General features: G+C 38.2%; 1 protein-coding gene across 8 annotated transcripts in view; it reads left to right on the top strand.

Moving 5' to 3' along the window:
- Positions 1–16265, top strand: part of RAPGEF6 (Rap guanine nucleotide exchange factor 6) — a 191557-nt gene that overhangs the window by 119571 nt on the left and 55721 nt on the right. For all 8 annotated transcript variants that reach the window (XM_081092606.1, XM_081092608.1, XM_081092604.1 and 5 more), the window contains exons 14-16: positions 1737–1940; positions 8816–8924; positions 14147–14387. In XM_081092606.1, coding sequence (XP_080948732.1) covers positions 1737–1940; positions 8816–8924; positions 14147–14387 — 554 coding nt within the window. The remainder of the gene's footprint in view (positions 1–1736; positions 1941–8815; positions 8925–14146; positions 14388–16265) is intronic.

Raw genomic sequence — 16265 nt, 5'->3', positions numbered from 1 at the left:
TCTCTTCTAGTCCATTCTTTGTGGTCAAAAGATTGTTTTTGAACCACAAATGAGATGACTATTGCTCTGTCAATAAACCAAAGTGTTTCCTACCAAAATAATTCTCACCTCTATATTCAGGTCCCTCATCTACATTTTCAGCTTTTTTCCTTTGAACCCTTGATTATAGCCAACCAGGTTACTTTATATTCTTTTCCGAAGTTCTCTCAAGCTGGAATTCTCTTCTTCAAGTCTTCCAGATGTGCTTTCAGGCCTATCTTATATATATCATTTCTACATTAGATTTTCTAAGTCATCCTTCTGCATGTGATTTCACTTGTTCTAAATATTCAACACCTAATATGATCACCTCAAGGTGCTCACAGTAGCTATTTATAAATCCATTTTATTCTCCCTTCTATATATAAAATTTTGAACTGCAACCAAGTTGTCTTTGCTTCAAGCAACTGCAATTTCAGGAAGAAATAAAAATACTAGTATAGCTGAGGAGTCATTGACTGAATTAACACCCAAAACCCATCACTCGCTATATGTGAACTTGGACAAGTTGCCTAAACTTTTGTGCCTCAGTTGTCTTATTTTATAGATAATTGTCCCTAGTTTGGAATGTTATGAGGATTATAATGAGCTAATGAGTGTAACAGTCTAAGAACAAAACGGGCACATAGCAAATGCTCAAGAATTATTGTTATTAGTCATAGAGTATAAGTGGATTGAGTTGCATAAAGGGGGAAATTGGCAGACTTTTGTCCCTTTTTCTGCTCCTTAGTTCCTCTAGCCTTTTGGGCATCATGTCTGCTGTATGCAAAATGGGAGATTGAATGGAACTGGGGAATCTGACTAAGAGGTCATAGAGGCCTCCATCATTTGGGTCTTCCAGTGCTGGCTTGAATAGATATTCAAGGGGCTCATGGAAGATAGAAGGGGTCTTACAATCATGGGATATTTTCCCCCCAGTAATCAGCTAGTCATCAATTATTTATGGAATTCTACTTTATACTTCAAGGTGTTATATAGAATCAGAACAGGTGTAAGACTTGGTCCTTACCCAAGGAGTGAGCATATTTTTTCCATTGATTTTTAGAGAGAGTGGAAGGACAGGGGTGGGGGGAGGGGAGGAAGAAACATGGATGTGAGACACACTGAATAGTTGCCTCCTGCATGCTGAAAAAACTTTAGCTTCTTGTTATGGATATGAGATTTATATATATTACACTATTTGAGAGTAGTTGGATATTAAACTGGTATTAGAATATAGAAGTTAGACTATTACTAAATTTAAAGAAGATCTAAAATAATATGGGAATAGCATTCTTGGGAGAGGTGGAGACATGACTCTGTCTTTGGATATTAGTATTTGGAAAGGTGGTTCAAGTCCTATAAGGTTTTAAATAAATGTTTTAAAATGATTTGGGTTGTATATAACAGCCAGGAGATAAGCAAGATAGTACAGTAAGTATTAGGGAAGGTTTAAGAAATGAGGAGTAATTTCTTGTCATCCCCCTCTAAATGAGACATCACTTTGAAATCTTTTCTAATTTGTAATTATCTAGAAGTTTTCATATTAAGAGATGCTTAAGAGTGCTCTGGGGTGGAAGTTCTCCTTCACTTTTATTCACCCCAACTTACATGTTCTTTACTCTGCTTTAATTCTAATAATTTTAGGTCATTTTTGTTAAAGCCTATAGTAGTAGATACATACATTTGTATACATTTTTCTTTTTTCTACTTTCTAGAAAATGAATGGTCATCTCCGGTTATTGAATATTGCATGTGCTGCAAAGGCTAAGTGGAGACAAGTTGTGCTGCAGAAAGCCTCCCGGGAGTCCCCTCTGCATTTCAGTCTTAATGGAGGAAGTGAGAAGGGATTTGGTATTTTTGTTGAAGGAGTAGAACCTAATAGCAAAGCTGCTGATGCAGGACTGAAACGTGGTGATCAGGTAAGTCAGCAATTTTCAACCTTTTTCATCTCGTGGCACACATAAACTAATTACTAGAATTCTGTGGTACATCAGAAAATATATTGTTTTTGCCAGTCTGACAGAAAAATAGATATAATTTTTATTAATTCACACTGACCAGTTATTGTTGTGTTGGCTCTTGTTATTTTTTTATTTGCCGATATAAGGGAAAAGAGGTAATGCCCCTGACTAAACAGTGAGGTATTGTGTGTCTTAAAAAATCGCTGAGGTAAGTGGATAACCGACCACTTAACTTAAAGCCTCCTTGCCCTGGATGTTGTGACTCGGTTGGTTGGGTGTCTTCCTGTGCACCAAAAGGTTGTTGGTTTCATTCTCCGGCAGGAGGCAGCTGATTGATGATTTGTTCTCACATCGATGTTTCTTTTTCTATCTCTTCCTTCCTCTCTCCTGGGGGGCAACTCAAGTTTTTTAACTTAAAACCTTTTTTTTTAATCCTCACCCCAGGATATGTCTCCACTGATTTTACAGAAGGAGAGAGAGAGAGAGAAACATCATTGTGAGAGAGAAACATTCATCAATTGACTTTCATATGCACCCTGCAAACCCGCAACCTAAGTACGTGCCCTGACTGAGAATTGCACTTGCCACCTTTGTTGTACAGGACAGTGCTCCAAGCACCTGAGTCACCCAGCCAGGGCTAAATTAAAGCCTTCCTATAAGTGATAAGTCTGCTACTTCTTTTGTTACCTACTATATCTTCAAATAAACATGATCAATTTAAGGAAGTATTGTTAGAGCTTTTTGAGATGTGGTATTTTAAAATGGCTTATTTTAAAATGATTTTGTCATGTATCTATCACTTTTAGTGGGAAATTTGATATAGTATGGCCAAAAACAGCATGGCTGTCCTAGGCACTATCAACATGACCTTTTTGAATGGTCCTGCCCATCCTCTAAGGATTAGGAAACTGTATATCTGGCAACTTCAAAGTTTTTCAGAAAACTCAGTATGAGTTAGCACCCTTGGAAGGTTGGAAGGAGCAAGCACTTCCATTCATAGCACTCTAAAATGTAAGTGGCTTGAGATTACTATAAATGATGGTTTCAGCTTAAATAATGTTCATATGATAATAGACTACAATTCATAAGCAGTGAGCCAGGTAAGGGACTAGGGGAAAGGAGATACTCAGAGAAAGTTGGTAGGGATTTATTCTCTCCTTATAGGCATTAAGTAACTGTAGTGCGGCATATTTCAAAATCTTGATTACTGACAACCTTATTACTAAAATATGCGATTCCTAGGCTCACATCAGTCCTATTAATCACATTCTCCAGATCTGAAGTCTGTGAATCTGTATTTTTAACAAAGCTCTCTAGATGATTCTTATGTACAGCAAAGAGTGGTTTCCCAAATCTAGCTGAATCACTTGGGAAGCTTACTTTTCCCCATTTTAAAATTTTGGTTAGTTCATCCATTAATTGAGAATGTAGCTTTATATTACTTTTAACTGAACCATACTATTTTTTTTTAATAATTTTTGGGCATTCACATTAGAAGTTGTTTTGTATCTCAGAACAGGAATTCTCAACCAGGGGTGCCTTTGCCCCCCAGGAGAAATTTGGCAATGTCTGGATATATTTTTAATTGTCATGACTTGGGGATTACTACTGGCATCTAATGGATAGAGGCCAGGATGCTGCTATACTGCCTATAACACCTCACAATAGAACAGCCCCCACAACAAAGAGTTATCCAACCCAGATGTCAATAATACAGACAGTTAAGAAACTCTGATATAAAATTGTAATGATCCCCTTTTTTCCTTAAGGGGGCTTTTTAAAAAATAGAGATTTCTCAGCCTTACCTGGGATTGCTTATTAAGAATTTCTAGTACTTAGGATCCTGGAGTCAGTATATTTATTATTTCAGGAATTTATTGTGAACACATTTAAAAATCTTTTTTTTATTATTTTATTTTATTTTATTTTTATTAATTAAATCTTTATTGTTCAGATTATTACATTTGTTCCCCTTTTTCCCCCCCATAACTCCCCTCCTCCCAGTTCCGGCCCCACCCTCCGCCCTCACTCCCCACCCACTGTCCTCATCCATAGGTGCACGATTTTTGTCCAGTCTCTTCCCGAATCTCCCACACCCCTTTCCCCCCCAAGAATAGTCAGTCCATTCCCTTTCTATGTCCCTGATTCTATTATGATCACCAGATTATTTATTCACTTGATTCTTAGATTCACTTGTTGATAGATGCATGTTTGTTGTTCATAATTTGTATCTTTACCTTTTTCTTCTTCTTCCTCTTCTTAAAGGATACCTTTTAGCATTTCATATAATCCTGGTTTGGTGGTGATGAACTCCTTTAGCTTTTCCTTATCTGTGAAGCTCTTTATCTGACCTTCAGTTCTGAATGATAGCTTTGCTGGATAAAGTAATCTTGGTTGTAGGTTCTTGGTATTCATCACTTTGAATATTTCTTGCCATTCCCTTCTGGCCTGCAAAGTTTCTGTTGAGAAATCAGCTGACAGTCGTATGGGTATTCCCTTGTAGGTAACTGAGTTTCTTTCTCTTGCTGCTCTTAAGAGTCTCTCTTTGTCTTTTGCTCTTGGCATTTTAATTATGATGTGTCTTGGTGTGGTCCTCTTTGGATTCCTTTTGTTTGGGGTTCTCTGCGCTTCCTGGACCTATAAGTCTATTTCTTTCACCAGGTAGGGGAAGTTTTCTGTCATTATTTCTTCAAATAGGTTTTCAATATCTTGCTCTCTCTCATCTTCTGGCACCCCTATAATTCTGATGTTGGTACGCTTGAAGCTGTCCCAGAGGCTCCTTAACTATCTTCGTATTTTCGGATTCTTTTTTCATTTTGCTTTTCCGGTTGGGTGTTTTTAGCTTCTTCACATTTCAAATCTTTGCCTTGATTCTTGCGGTCCTCTGGTCTGCTGTTGGGAGTCTGTATAATATTCGTTATTTCAGTCCATGTATGTTTAATTTCTAGTTGGTTCTTTATCATAACATCGAGGGTCTCATTAGATTTGTTGAGGATCTCATTAAGTTTATCAGCGGCTTCTAGACAGCTCTTGAGAGACCTTAAAAGTGTGGTTCTGAACTGAATATCCTCCATTGACAGTTTTGTCCTATTTCTTTGTCTCCGCATTTTTTATGCTTTCTTGGTGCACCCCCTAGTGGTCTTTGTGCGCAGTCTTGTTGTAGTTAAGCCTTGATTGTTGTAGTTAATACTAGGGGGATTTGACCTCCAGGCCAGCTGGCTGTGAGAATCAGCTGTGTCTGCAGTGGGAAAACTTTTGTCCTCTAGGGAGGTGCTAATCTAGCCTTTGCCTGAGGCTATCTGGCAAATGGCTCTGCGCAGGGCTTGGGCGGGGCGGGTGGGTCGCTTTGGCTTGGGATCAACAGGGTGGGCCAGAGAGAGCAGTTATGGCGGCTCTCAGTTACGTCCCTAGGGGCTCTGCCTCACAGAGTCCCAGCAACCGCTGCAAACCTCGGAGAGAAAACTGCCTTTGAGTTCCGACTGAAGCCAGACTGTCCCGCTTCTCCTGTTGGAGTCTGGGTCCCTAGAGACTCGCCCGGATCTGGAGCTCAGAATCTGAGACTCCCTCCCGATTGAAAGCACCAACCGCGCCCTCCGCCGCCAGCCCGCTCCGCGTGCACTCCGTACCTGAGTATTTCACTTCAGCACTGCGCCTCCTCTGAGTCTGGATATGATATTCTCTTTCCTCCTAGTTGTAGAATTTCCACTCAGCCAGCCTTCCTGTGGTTCTGGATGATGTCCGTTCCGTCTTTTAGGTGTGTTTTGATTTGGTTGTTCAAGTCAGCAATCTCCGGCGTTAACCTATGCCGCCATCTTGGTTCTCCACCCTCTCAAAAATCTTATTCACATAAAAAAGTACTGAAATCCAATTATTTCATTTCTGAGAGAAGAAAAAAAATAATTATGCTTTTACTTCTTCCTTCAATCCTCCCAAGTGTCATTGAAATTATCTGAGATTTTATATCTAGATTATTAAGTCGTTTGTTAACATTCTTCTTTAAGAATGATTTTGACATTTAAAGTTATATAATTTTATTACTTACTAGAGGCCAGGTGCACGAAATTCGTGCACGGGGGTTGGGGGATGGTCCTCACCCCGACCTGCACCCTATCCAATTCGAGAGCCCTCAGGGGATGTCCTACTGACAGCTTGGGCCCACTCCCCATGGTTCTCTGCTCTCTGCGGAGCCTGCCTGCTCCACACCATGGGGATGGGCAAGCAGGCCTTGCTGGGTGCTGCCTGCAGGCGCACTTGCCTGCTGGGCTCACGTTGCTGGGGTGACACCACCAGCGTCCTGCCCCGGCCACTATGGGCACTGCCATCTTTGTCACAGAGTGATGGTTAATTTGCATATTACTCTTTTATGAGATAGGATAATTATTTAGCCATTTATACCTACCTTACTAATTTCATTGATTGCCTTCATTTCATCTGTGCCATTTGTCCCCATTCATCGGTTTCATCTCATTGTCTTCTAGTACTTTTTTGAAAAGGGGCAAAAGGGTACTATAGTTTTATGTGTCATTGCATGTCTGATGATGCTTTCATTCAGTAAAGTATAAAATTCTTTGGTCACAGTTATTTTTCCCTCACAATTTTTTACTCACAGATAAGTATCATGTCATTTTAGTGCTTGTTGCTTAAGAGAAGTCCAAACCAACTTTTATATTTATTTTTTAGGTAGCTTTGGTCCCTACCCTCACCCCTATAGTAATGCTTATAGCTTCTTGTTTTCTATCCTTGGAATTCAAAATTTTCATGAGATATGTTTAAAAATATTTTTATTTTTTAATTTTTATATACTAGAGGCCTGTTGCAGGAAGATTCCTGCAAGAATAGGGCTTCCTCGGGCCTATTCCTGCAAGAACAGGACTTCCTGAGACCAGAGCAAAGCAGAGAAGGGAGCGAAGCCGGAGGCGGGCTTTGCTCCCTCCCGTCTCTGCCGCCTCGGCTCCATCCCTTCCCCGCCGCCTTGGCTCTCTCCCATGTCCACCGCCTCACTCCCTCTCTTCTCTGCCACTTCGTTCCCTCCTGTGTCCGCTGCCTCAGCTCCACGCCCGTCTCTGCTACCTCTGATCTGTTCCCTTCTCTGCCGCTTGGCTCCCTTCTGCAGTGCTTGGCTTCCTTCTACACTGTCTTCAGTCTTCACTGGGTGGCTGTGTATACAAATTAACTGCCATCTTTGTTGGGCTAATTTGTATACTCTTCTGATTGGCTGGTGGGCATAGCAAAGGTACGGTCAATTAGCATCTTTGTCTTTTATTAGTGTAGATACTAGAAAATCCAGTTCAGTATATAGACTAGATATTTTCAACTCAGGGAATTTTACTTCTGTGATTTAAAAAATTTTTTTCCTACTACTTTGTTTCTCACTTTTTTTGTATTCTTTGGGAATCTTCGTGTCAGTTCCTGAGATCTTTCCCTGCCGGGAGCTGGTCCATGCTTGCTGTTTCAAGGGACCTGGCATATATGGCATACTGTTCTTAATATGTTTGCTCACCTTCTAGGCACTATGTGTTTTAACCAAGGTCTCTGAGAAAGGTTGTTTCCCCAGGTAGGGATTTTCCCCTGAAGTTAGGGAGGGAATAAAACCTCTTAACTAAGTGCCAGGCGGGTAATTAATCACTTTAACTACGAACAATCATGCTTAAGCTACATAATCCTTACTCCCTGGAATGGAGATAAGAAAAGCTCTAACCTTTGAAATAGAGATTGATAGGATTGGAATCAACTGGTATAAATACAGATGTAAGAAGACAGGACAGAGAGAGAGACAGAACCTAGGCACAGAACCTACACAGAACGTTCTCTAGAGACAAAAGAACTTTGCTGGAGAGAACATGGCAAAAGATCCTGGACAGAAACTGGCCTCAGAACCTAGAGACAGAACCTAGCTAGAGAACATGGCAAAAGATCCTGGACTGAACCTGACTACAGAAATTGGCAAGAGAACCTGACTAGAACCTGGTGACTGAACCTGGCTGGAGAACCTGGACAGAACCTGGCTGGAGAACCTAGCAAGAGAACATGGACACAGAACCTGGCTGGAGATCCTAAGCAGAACCTCGCTGGAGATCCTGGCTAGAGATCCTGGCTAGGCTGCTGATCAACTGAACACTGTCTCCCTGTCATTCCTTCTTCGCCGACTCCATCCACACCTTTGGGGACCCCTGGACCTGCTGGGGTTGGACCCCGGCATTTCCCCTGTGCTGCTTTCTTTTTTTGTTCAATATGTTTATTTCTTTATCCCTTTCCCTTGGAATTAGTATTCTTTAAATACACTTCCTGTGTGATTCTGATGCACAGCAAGTTTGAGAAGCCCTTCTGTTTGAAGTATCAGCAGTGTCACATGGAAGAACCAAATTATAGTTTGTGCTGCTTTCTTTTGGACTGCCTGATTCAGCAGTGGCAGGAAATGTTACTAGATATATTCAGAGTACCATTTTTATCTCTTTTAAATGCAATAAATTTTCATTTAGAATGTTTCATAAAATTTGTATGTACACACAGGCAATACTTTTTATGGACTGATGGCATGATTTAAAATTTTCCTTCATAAAAAACAACCTATGTTATTTTTTTAAATTTCTCTATGATTTAAAGAGAGAATGAACTTTTAAAAAATGTTTATAGTAGAGATTTGGGTAAATATAACAATATTGAGGAAAAAAATTAAACAGTAATCCCACTTCTCAGAGATAACCATTGTTCACTTACAGGCACATTTTATTTGTTTCATTTCACTTATTTTTTTTTACCATTAAACTTAAAGTTTCAGAGGTAACTCATACTGTTTCTGTCTTAATTTATATTTTTCAAATACTTTTCTGAAGATAATGGAAGTAAATGGACAAAACTTCGAGAATATTACATTTGTGAAGGCCGTTGAAATTTTGAGGAATAATACTCATCTTGCGCTTACTGTAAAGACCAACATTTTTGGTGAGTTTTGTTTAAAAATTGTCTGAGCTTTTTTTGTAATAGAAAAAGAATCATTATAATGTAAAGGAGAATAGTAAAATGTAAACATGTTTCTAGCTATTTGAATATTTTTAGGGTCTTTGGTGTTGGGATATGTAGTATTTTATTTATATTTTTAGAGAGACTGAAAGGGTGGGAGGGAGGAGAGAGTCAGAGAGAGAGACATTTATTGGTTGCCTCCCACACATGCCCCAACTGGGACAGGGAGCTAACCACAACTCAAGTACATGCCCTTGACTGGAATCGAACCTGCAACCCTTTGATGCAGGGGCAGAAGCTGTATCCACTGAGCATACCAGCCAGGGCTAGAAAGTACATTTTAAAACATGTGTACAACTATAGTCAGTCAGCCATTTATAAAATGTCTAATGAGAATCTATTATGTACTTTACTTTGTAGGAAGATACTGAGTAAGACTTAGAATGACTGAAGGAAACTTAGAAATCAGAATTAGGTTTCCCCACCCTCCACCCCCTGCTAATGTGCAAATAATTCTACTTCTAATGTTTTAGCTAGGTCAGTGGTCGGCAAACTGCGGCTCGGCAAACCGCGGCTCGTGAGCCACATGCGGCTCTTGGGCCCCTTGAGTGTGGCTCTTCCTCTAAATATCGGCTCTTCTACAATACCGCACATGGTATTTTGTGGAAGAGCCACACTCGAGGGGCCAAAGAGCCGCATGTGGCTCGCGAGCCGCAGTTTGCCGACCACAGAGTCAGGTTTTTGAAATAATAATACGAATGCCAGATTAGATGCTTCATGGAAATAAATTGAGTAAAACATTGAATTAAGCAGTAAATTATAAATTTATAATAACAAATTTGTTATTATAAAAAAAGTAGAGTATTTTTACATACTCTACTTTTATGTAAAAATGTTGATTATTGTGCCTGAAGTGTGTTTTGATCCTGTTTATATTTGATTGAACCAATGGCTAAGCCTGTACTTTTAACTTAATCTATTTGTTGTTGAGTTTTTTAGACATTTAGGAATGACTTTCTGTAGTTTGGTTTTATTAGATGCCATTGAGTTTCCCTGAAATTCTGAGAGGGGAAACAGTATAACAATTGGAAACTGTCAAAGAAAATTTGAGTCTTTACTAAGTAGAGGGGGGAAAAGTTTCTCATAGGTCCTTTAGGTTGCAGTTTGAGAAATAAGAATTGAATTTAAAAGCTATGCGTATGGAAAAGGAAGTGTGTCTATTTTTTTCCTCTTTGGCTCCTCTTTGTACTGCACTTAGTCATAATGAAAAATGAAACATGTTGTTTTTCCTCATTTCATTTGAGTTCCTTTTACTGAATTACCTCATGTGAAGTCATGGTAAGTAACTATCTATTTGCAATTCCTAATATTGTATTCATTAAGCAACAAATAAGTCTTGCCAGATTTTGGATTTCCTGGAGTTTGGAACTAGTATCTAGAAACATCAACTTTTGGGTTAAACCAAAAGGGTTCTGATTTTGAAAAATGTGAAAGCAGAGCTTGCTCTATTACCAAGACCAAATTATTTAGTCTTTTCAAGCTTCAGTTTCTCCAACTCTGCGTTTTATAGAGTTCTTATACTTTTAACTTTTTGTACCTGGCACATAATAATTACTAACTGAGATCAAATATTATGTATAAAAATACAAATATAGTATAACATACTGGTTAACAACATGGATCTTGGGAGACAGTAAAATAGATCTAAAGGCTGCAATACTACTAATAGAGATGTCCTGTGGAAAAAAGTGACGCTGCTTTTGTCCTTCTCTCTATTGCAGTTTTTATGCCAGTATGCACAGCCATCCGAAATCCTCCTTCCTCTAGTAGACAACCTCTACCTGATCCACATTTCATGTTTAGATGCAGTAAATGTCTGCAGAGAAGAAAACAGCTGATATTCTCAGCTGACATTCTTCCTGCTCTGGAATTTTAGTTTATCAGATCCTCTTGGCCTTCAAAACTTTCTAACATCTTTTAAAATCCCACCACTCAGATAATTTACTATTAGCATTTAAATTTTTTAAAATTTATTTTTTTTGATTTCAGAGAAGAGGGGAAAGGGAGAAAGAGATAGAAACATCAATGATGAGAGAGAATCATTGATCGGCTACTTCCTACACACCCCACATTGGGGATCGAGCCCGAAACCCGGGTATGTGTCCCGATCAGGAGTCGAACCACAGCCTCCTGGTTCATAAGTCAACACTCAACCACTAAGCCACTCCACTGGGGAGCATTTTAATTGTTTAATAAAAGTAATACACGGATATGTTTTGAAAATTAAAACACTAAAGAAAGATGCATCATCGAACTATACTGTGAACAGTATTCTTTACCTTTCCACATCAGTTCATACAGATTTACTCTTGTATAGTTGTCATTGCATAGAATTCCATTGCATTATCATCGCAATCTGTTGAGTTGATGTAAACTCAAATATATGTTTTAGGTTATTACCAGTTTTTGCTATTTACAAATTATGTAATAAAAATTCTTTGTGCTTATCTTTTATGCTTATATGACACACATATAAATTTCTCAGAGTGGAAGCAGTTTCCAAAAGTTTACCCCAGTCTCCATACTACACTTCATTCATCAGAGTTTAAGAATGCCTCGGGCCCTAACCGGTTTGGCTTAGTGGACAGAGCGTCGGCCTGCGGACTGAAAGGTCCCAGGTTCGATTCCGGTCAAGGGCATGTACCTTGGTTGCGGGCACATCCCCAGTGGGAGGTGTGCAGGAAGCAGCTGATTGATGTTTCTCTGTCATCGATGTTTCTAGCTCTCTATCCCTCTCCCTTCCTCTCTGTAAAAAAATCAATAAAATATATTTTTAAAAAAAGGAAGAAGAATGCCTCGGCAGTGGGCATACTCAACTTTAGTTGTTGTATTCTTTAATAATGAGAGTGGTTGAGCACTTTTTCATGTGTGTTATAAAGTCTTTTTTTTTTATTGGTTTTTAGAGAGAATGGAAAGGAGAGGGGGAGAGAAAGAGAAACATTGATGAGAAAACAACACATTGCTGGCTGCCTCGTGTTCCCTTACCTGGAATTGAACTAGCGGAAAAAAACAACACACACACACACACACACACACACACACACACACACACACGATGCCCAACCAACTGAACCACACCAGCCAGAGCTATAAAAAGTATTTTATTTGTCCATTTTTATGCTGAGTTACTCATCTGTTGATACGTTTGAATGTCCTATCATTTTGTCTTAAGGGTTGTAAATATTTTTCCCAAATTAGAAACTACTTTGTACACTGTTGAAGCGCCTTACATACACACTATAGCCAGAATTATCTGCTGCCCATTGAGAGATTTACTGTTGTTCTTAACATTTCCTTTACCACAGGAACTTTGAAGTAGAGATTTCCTCTACCTAGACTCATTCCTCCTTCCCCTCCTGTTGCTTAGTTAAAAATCTACTCACTTTATTGACCTCTTCATACACAATCACTTATTTAAAGAAAATTTTCCCTTTCTTGCTATCTCTATTAGTTTTTCTCATTATGTTCTCTCTGTCCCTTATGTCTTCTCTGTATTGTAGACTGTATGTTCCCCAATAGGAGGGCTCTGCAGACAGGTAGTATAGTACCTGACATACATTTACAGGTCGGCAAATATTTTTTGAATGGGTGGATATCTTGATTTTAGCTCAAAAAAGCATTTTTACCTTTACCACGTGGCTTAAAATAAAGTGAATATAAAAATAGAAACTGAAAGGCAGTTATTGTATCCTAATAACTGCCTTTGTAAGCAGAGTATCTTTGAAAGGTGACTCATAAAGATTTTAATTGTTTTGAAGGCAGAAATGTGCTCTTCATAAGCTTACAATATACTTTGGTAATGTGAAGTCATTCTGGTTGAAACTTTCAAAATGGTCCAGTGTTACAACTAAAAACCAAATTATTTATGGTGGTAAGGTGTCAGTTCTTAAGGCTTTGTCCATTTGAATCTTACTTATTGGTCCTTGATCTTGTGGAAAACTGATTTATCCCCCAAAATAAGTGAAAGTATCGCAGTTCTCTGTGGTTGGGGTTTCAGTGGGCACATTTATACAGTTTACAGCTTGTCTTCTATGGAGGTACAGAGTAGTATTGCTTAAAGTTATAATTGTTAAGCTTAAGTTCCACATCTCATGGGACTGAAGACCCGCATATTTAAAAATATGCAGCCACCATCTTTCTTTCATTCAGACACCTCCCGCCCCCCAGGCACCACAAGTTTTTAGGAAAGTTTCCTTGTACTTTAGCATTTATCTTTTCAGTGTGTGTTTTTTTCTTCTAGCAGTTGATCTGTCTTATTTAAGAACACACATTTTAAACACCACCAAAAAACCTTTTTCATGATATTACTTAATGAAAAAAAGGTGACAGCTTTTTCTAACTGGAAAATGAGTCACTTAATAGCTTCTAGATATATAGCCTCTTACAGATATTTCTTTCTTTTGCTTGATCCCAGGGAGATAAAGCTCCTCTCACAAGTTGAAAAATTGAATCCTGGCAAAGAGATTGCTATTGACAAGCAAGTCCCCCAATGCACATGTATCCTCCTTAAGGATGAAGTAACACACCAGACTTACGGTCGAAAGAAAGTTATCTAAGGACAATTGGTTTTTCACTCCAGACCACTGCAGTGAATGTTTATTAGTTGCTTTACTTTATTGAGTGACATAAGTCTCATGAGTGTAACATTGAGGAAGTTGTCATATGTTACCAAATGTAGTACTATTTATTTTTGGTAAAAACTGGTCAAGCAAAGCTCTTCCCATTTTTTTAATGGGTAACTTTTGCAAAACTGAGCATAATATAGTACTTATATCTCATCTCACCTTATCATTAGAAGTAACATAAATAATAGAATCTAAATATCTGTTTTAATAAAATCTGAGTTGATGAGCAGTTATATAGCTTATTTTCTAAATAGGAACCCCAGAACTTCTCAAACATGCTGGCTGGCTGTCTACCTCCTTTCCATTTTCCTCACTGAGACAACATCAGCAGTATAGTCAGGTATAAAAACTGTAATGAGAAGTGGATATAACTGATTAGGGAAGAATATAAATTTCATGAATAAATAAGGCTGTGAAAGGTCAAGTGCTAAAAAGTGACTGTTTATTCTCAAAATTTGCTGTTAATATAAAAGCTTTCTAACCTGAAGAAATGACAAGTTTATTTATTTATTCCCACAGTGTTCAAAGAGTTACTTAGTAGGACTGAACAAGAAAAATCTGGTGTTCCTCACATTCCAAAAATTGCTGAAAAAAAAAGTAATCGCCATTCAATCCAGGATGTACCAGGAGATATTGAGCAGGCACCACAGGAGAAAGGAAATAAGAAAGTAAAAGCAAATACTGTTTCAGGTGGAAGAAACAAAATCAGGAAAATTTTGGATAAAACACGATTTAGTATCTTGCCTCCCAAACTATTTAGGTATGTAATGCCATTCTCAGTCATATGGGCATTTTCCTGTTAACTATAAATTTTTTATTTTGGGGAAGTGAAATTTGGGTCAGTTTTGTTTTTTATACAACTAATGCATCATAAAATCTACACGTGATCCATAAATAAAAAAGAATAAATTCTGAATGTCTCCCACCTTTTCATTGAAGTTACCAGTTTTAGATTATATAGTCTTCTATTAGCCTTCTTTTGAATTTTAGAAACAACTGCCATTTTATAAAATCTTGTTTTGGAGGGGAGAAGGAGGTATATTTTTGGTATAGTTTCAGTCCTTTTACCTACAAATTTGGACACCTTAAATCTTCTGTCACATTCACTAATTATAGGTTTTGTTTTTTAAATTAACTTTCTCTTATTGCACTATTTATTTTCTCTTGAATTCTAATGCTGGCCTTATTAATCAAATGCATTTCTATTTCCAAAATGAGATGTCACTAAAACTGAGTAAAAGTTCAAGATTTCCTATGTAAATTAAGGTCTATAAAATACTGATGAAATCAATCCACTGAAGTGTCATGACTGGAAATGAGTCTGGTATATATTATGTCTGTGTATATTCTACATTATCTACTTCTTTAAGCAATCACAAAAGTTCTAATCAAATACAGTACTTAAGCAGAGTAGGCTGGCACAGTCAAGGAAAAAAAGAAAGAATATTCAAATAAAACTTGCTCAAAGAAAATACTTATTTGGCTTCTAGTTCCTGGCACTATGACAGATGATAATTATCAAGCTGAAAAGAGGTACTTCCTACCTTAAGGAATTCATATCAGAAACCCTTTCACATTTATTATACATTAGGCACAATGTCCAGAGATAGAAATATGGAATGATAAGTAGAACAAGTTTCTTGTCCTTCAAGAGTTGATTATCTAAAAGGGAAAAGCAGGCCAATGGTGCATTAGAGGATGATAAATGCTTTGATAATGTCCAAAAGCAGGAACAAGCGTGGTAGGTTTGAATAGATAGTGTGTGTGTGTGTGTGTGTGTGTGTGTGTGTGTGCGTGCGCCTAAAGGTGAAGCAGGAGAGATCGGTAAGTGCTAGATTATGAAGGATTTTTAATATTATGCCACAGATAAGGACTTTATTATATCTTACTGGGAGCCAGATAATAGGGAGCCAGAGAAAACATGATGTGATAAGATTTGTGCTTTTAGGAACTTCTCTGTTAGCGTGTTTGTAGTTTGGGATTGAAGATGCAACAAAATTAGCAGTAATAGCGAGGAGATTAATTGGGAGGCAACTTTGAAATAGGTAAACGTCAGTGCTCATCTTTTATGTCAAGATCTCAAAAGATTTCCTCATTGGGAAATGTTCTCCTTGAAATGTTATTTCCAGTCTGGGGAACAAATTTGCTCTTCATTTAATTTGAGGCTCACAGAGGATTGAAACATCCTGAGCTCTGTTCTTGATGTCAGTCATGTCTAGAAGGTTTGTTACTCATTCCTTTCGGAATAACTGCTCTCCTGAAGCGAGTGGTCTATAAAAGTCATAATTTTAAAATAGCAAAGTTCTTATAATATGAGCATACTGTAGCAGCACAGCTAACATTGTAAGAAAAGGCTTGTTCTAACAAATGAGCATTGAGTAAGGAGAATGTAAGAGGACCAGCTCGCACTGAAGAGATTGGGGAGAATTTGGCATGAGCAGAAGTCACTGTATGAAGGAACTCAGGAAAAGGAAAAAGGATGGAGGACTAGAGGCAGAATAGAGTGTACAAGAGGAGTTCCTCAGGAGGTAATGCCCTGAGTTCCATTTCCAGAAACCCTGGTGGGTTTGGTGTGGAATATATGTATCTTTCTTAAGTGGTTCCCATTTTCAACAGTGGCACAGTTGTGATATTTGTC

Source organism: Myotis nattereri (assembly GCF_964212035.1).
Source record: "Myotis nattereri genome assembly, chromosome: 5".
In the NCBI taxonomy this organism is placed as follows: Eukaryota; Metazoa; Chordata; class Mammalia; order Chiroptera; family Vespertilionidae; genus Myotis; species Myotis nattereri.
This window is presented reverse-complemented; position numbering and strand designations above follow the sequence as displayed.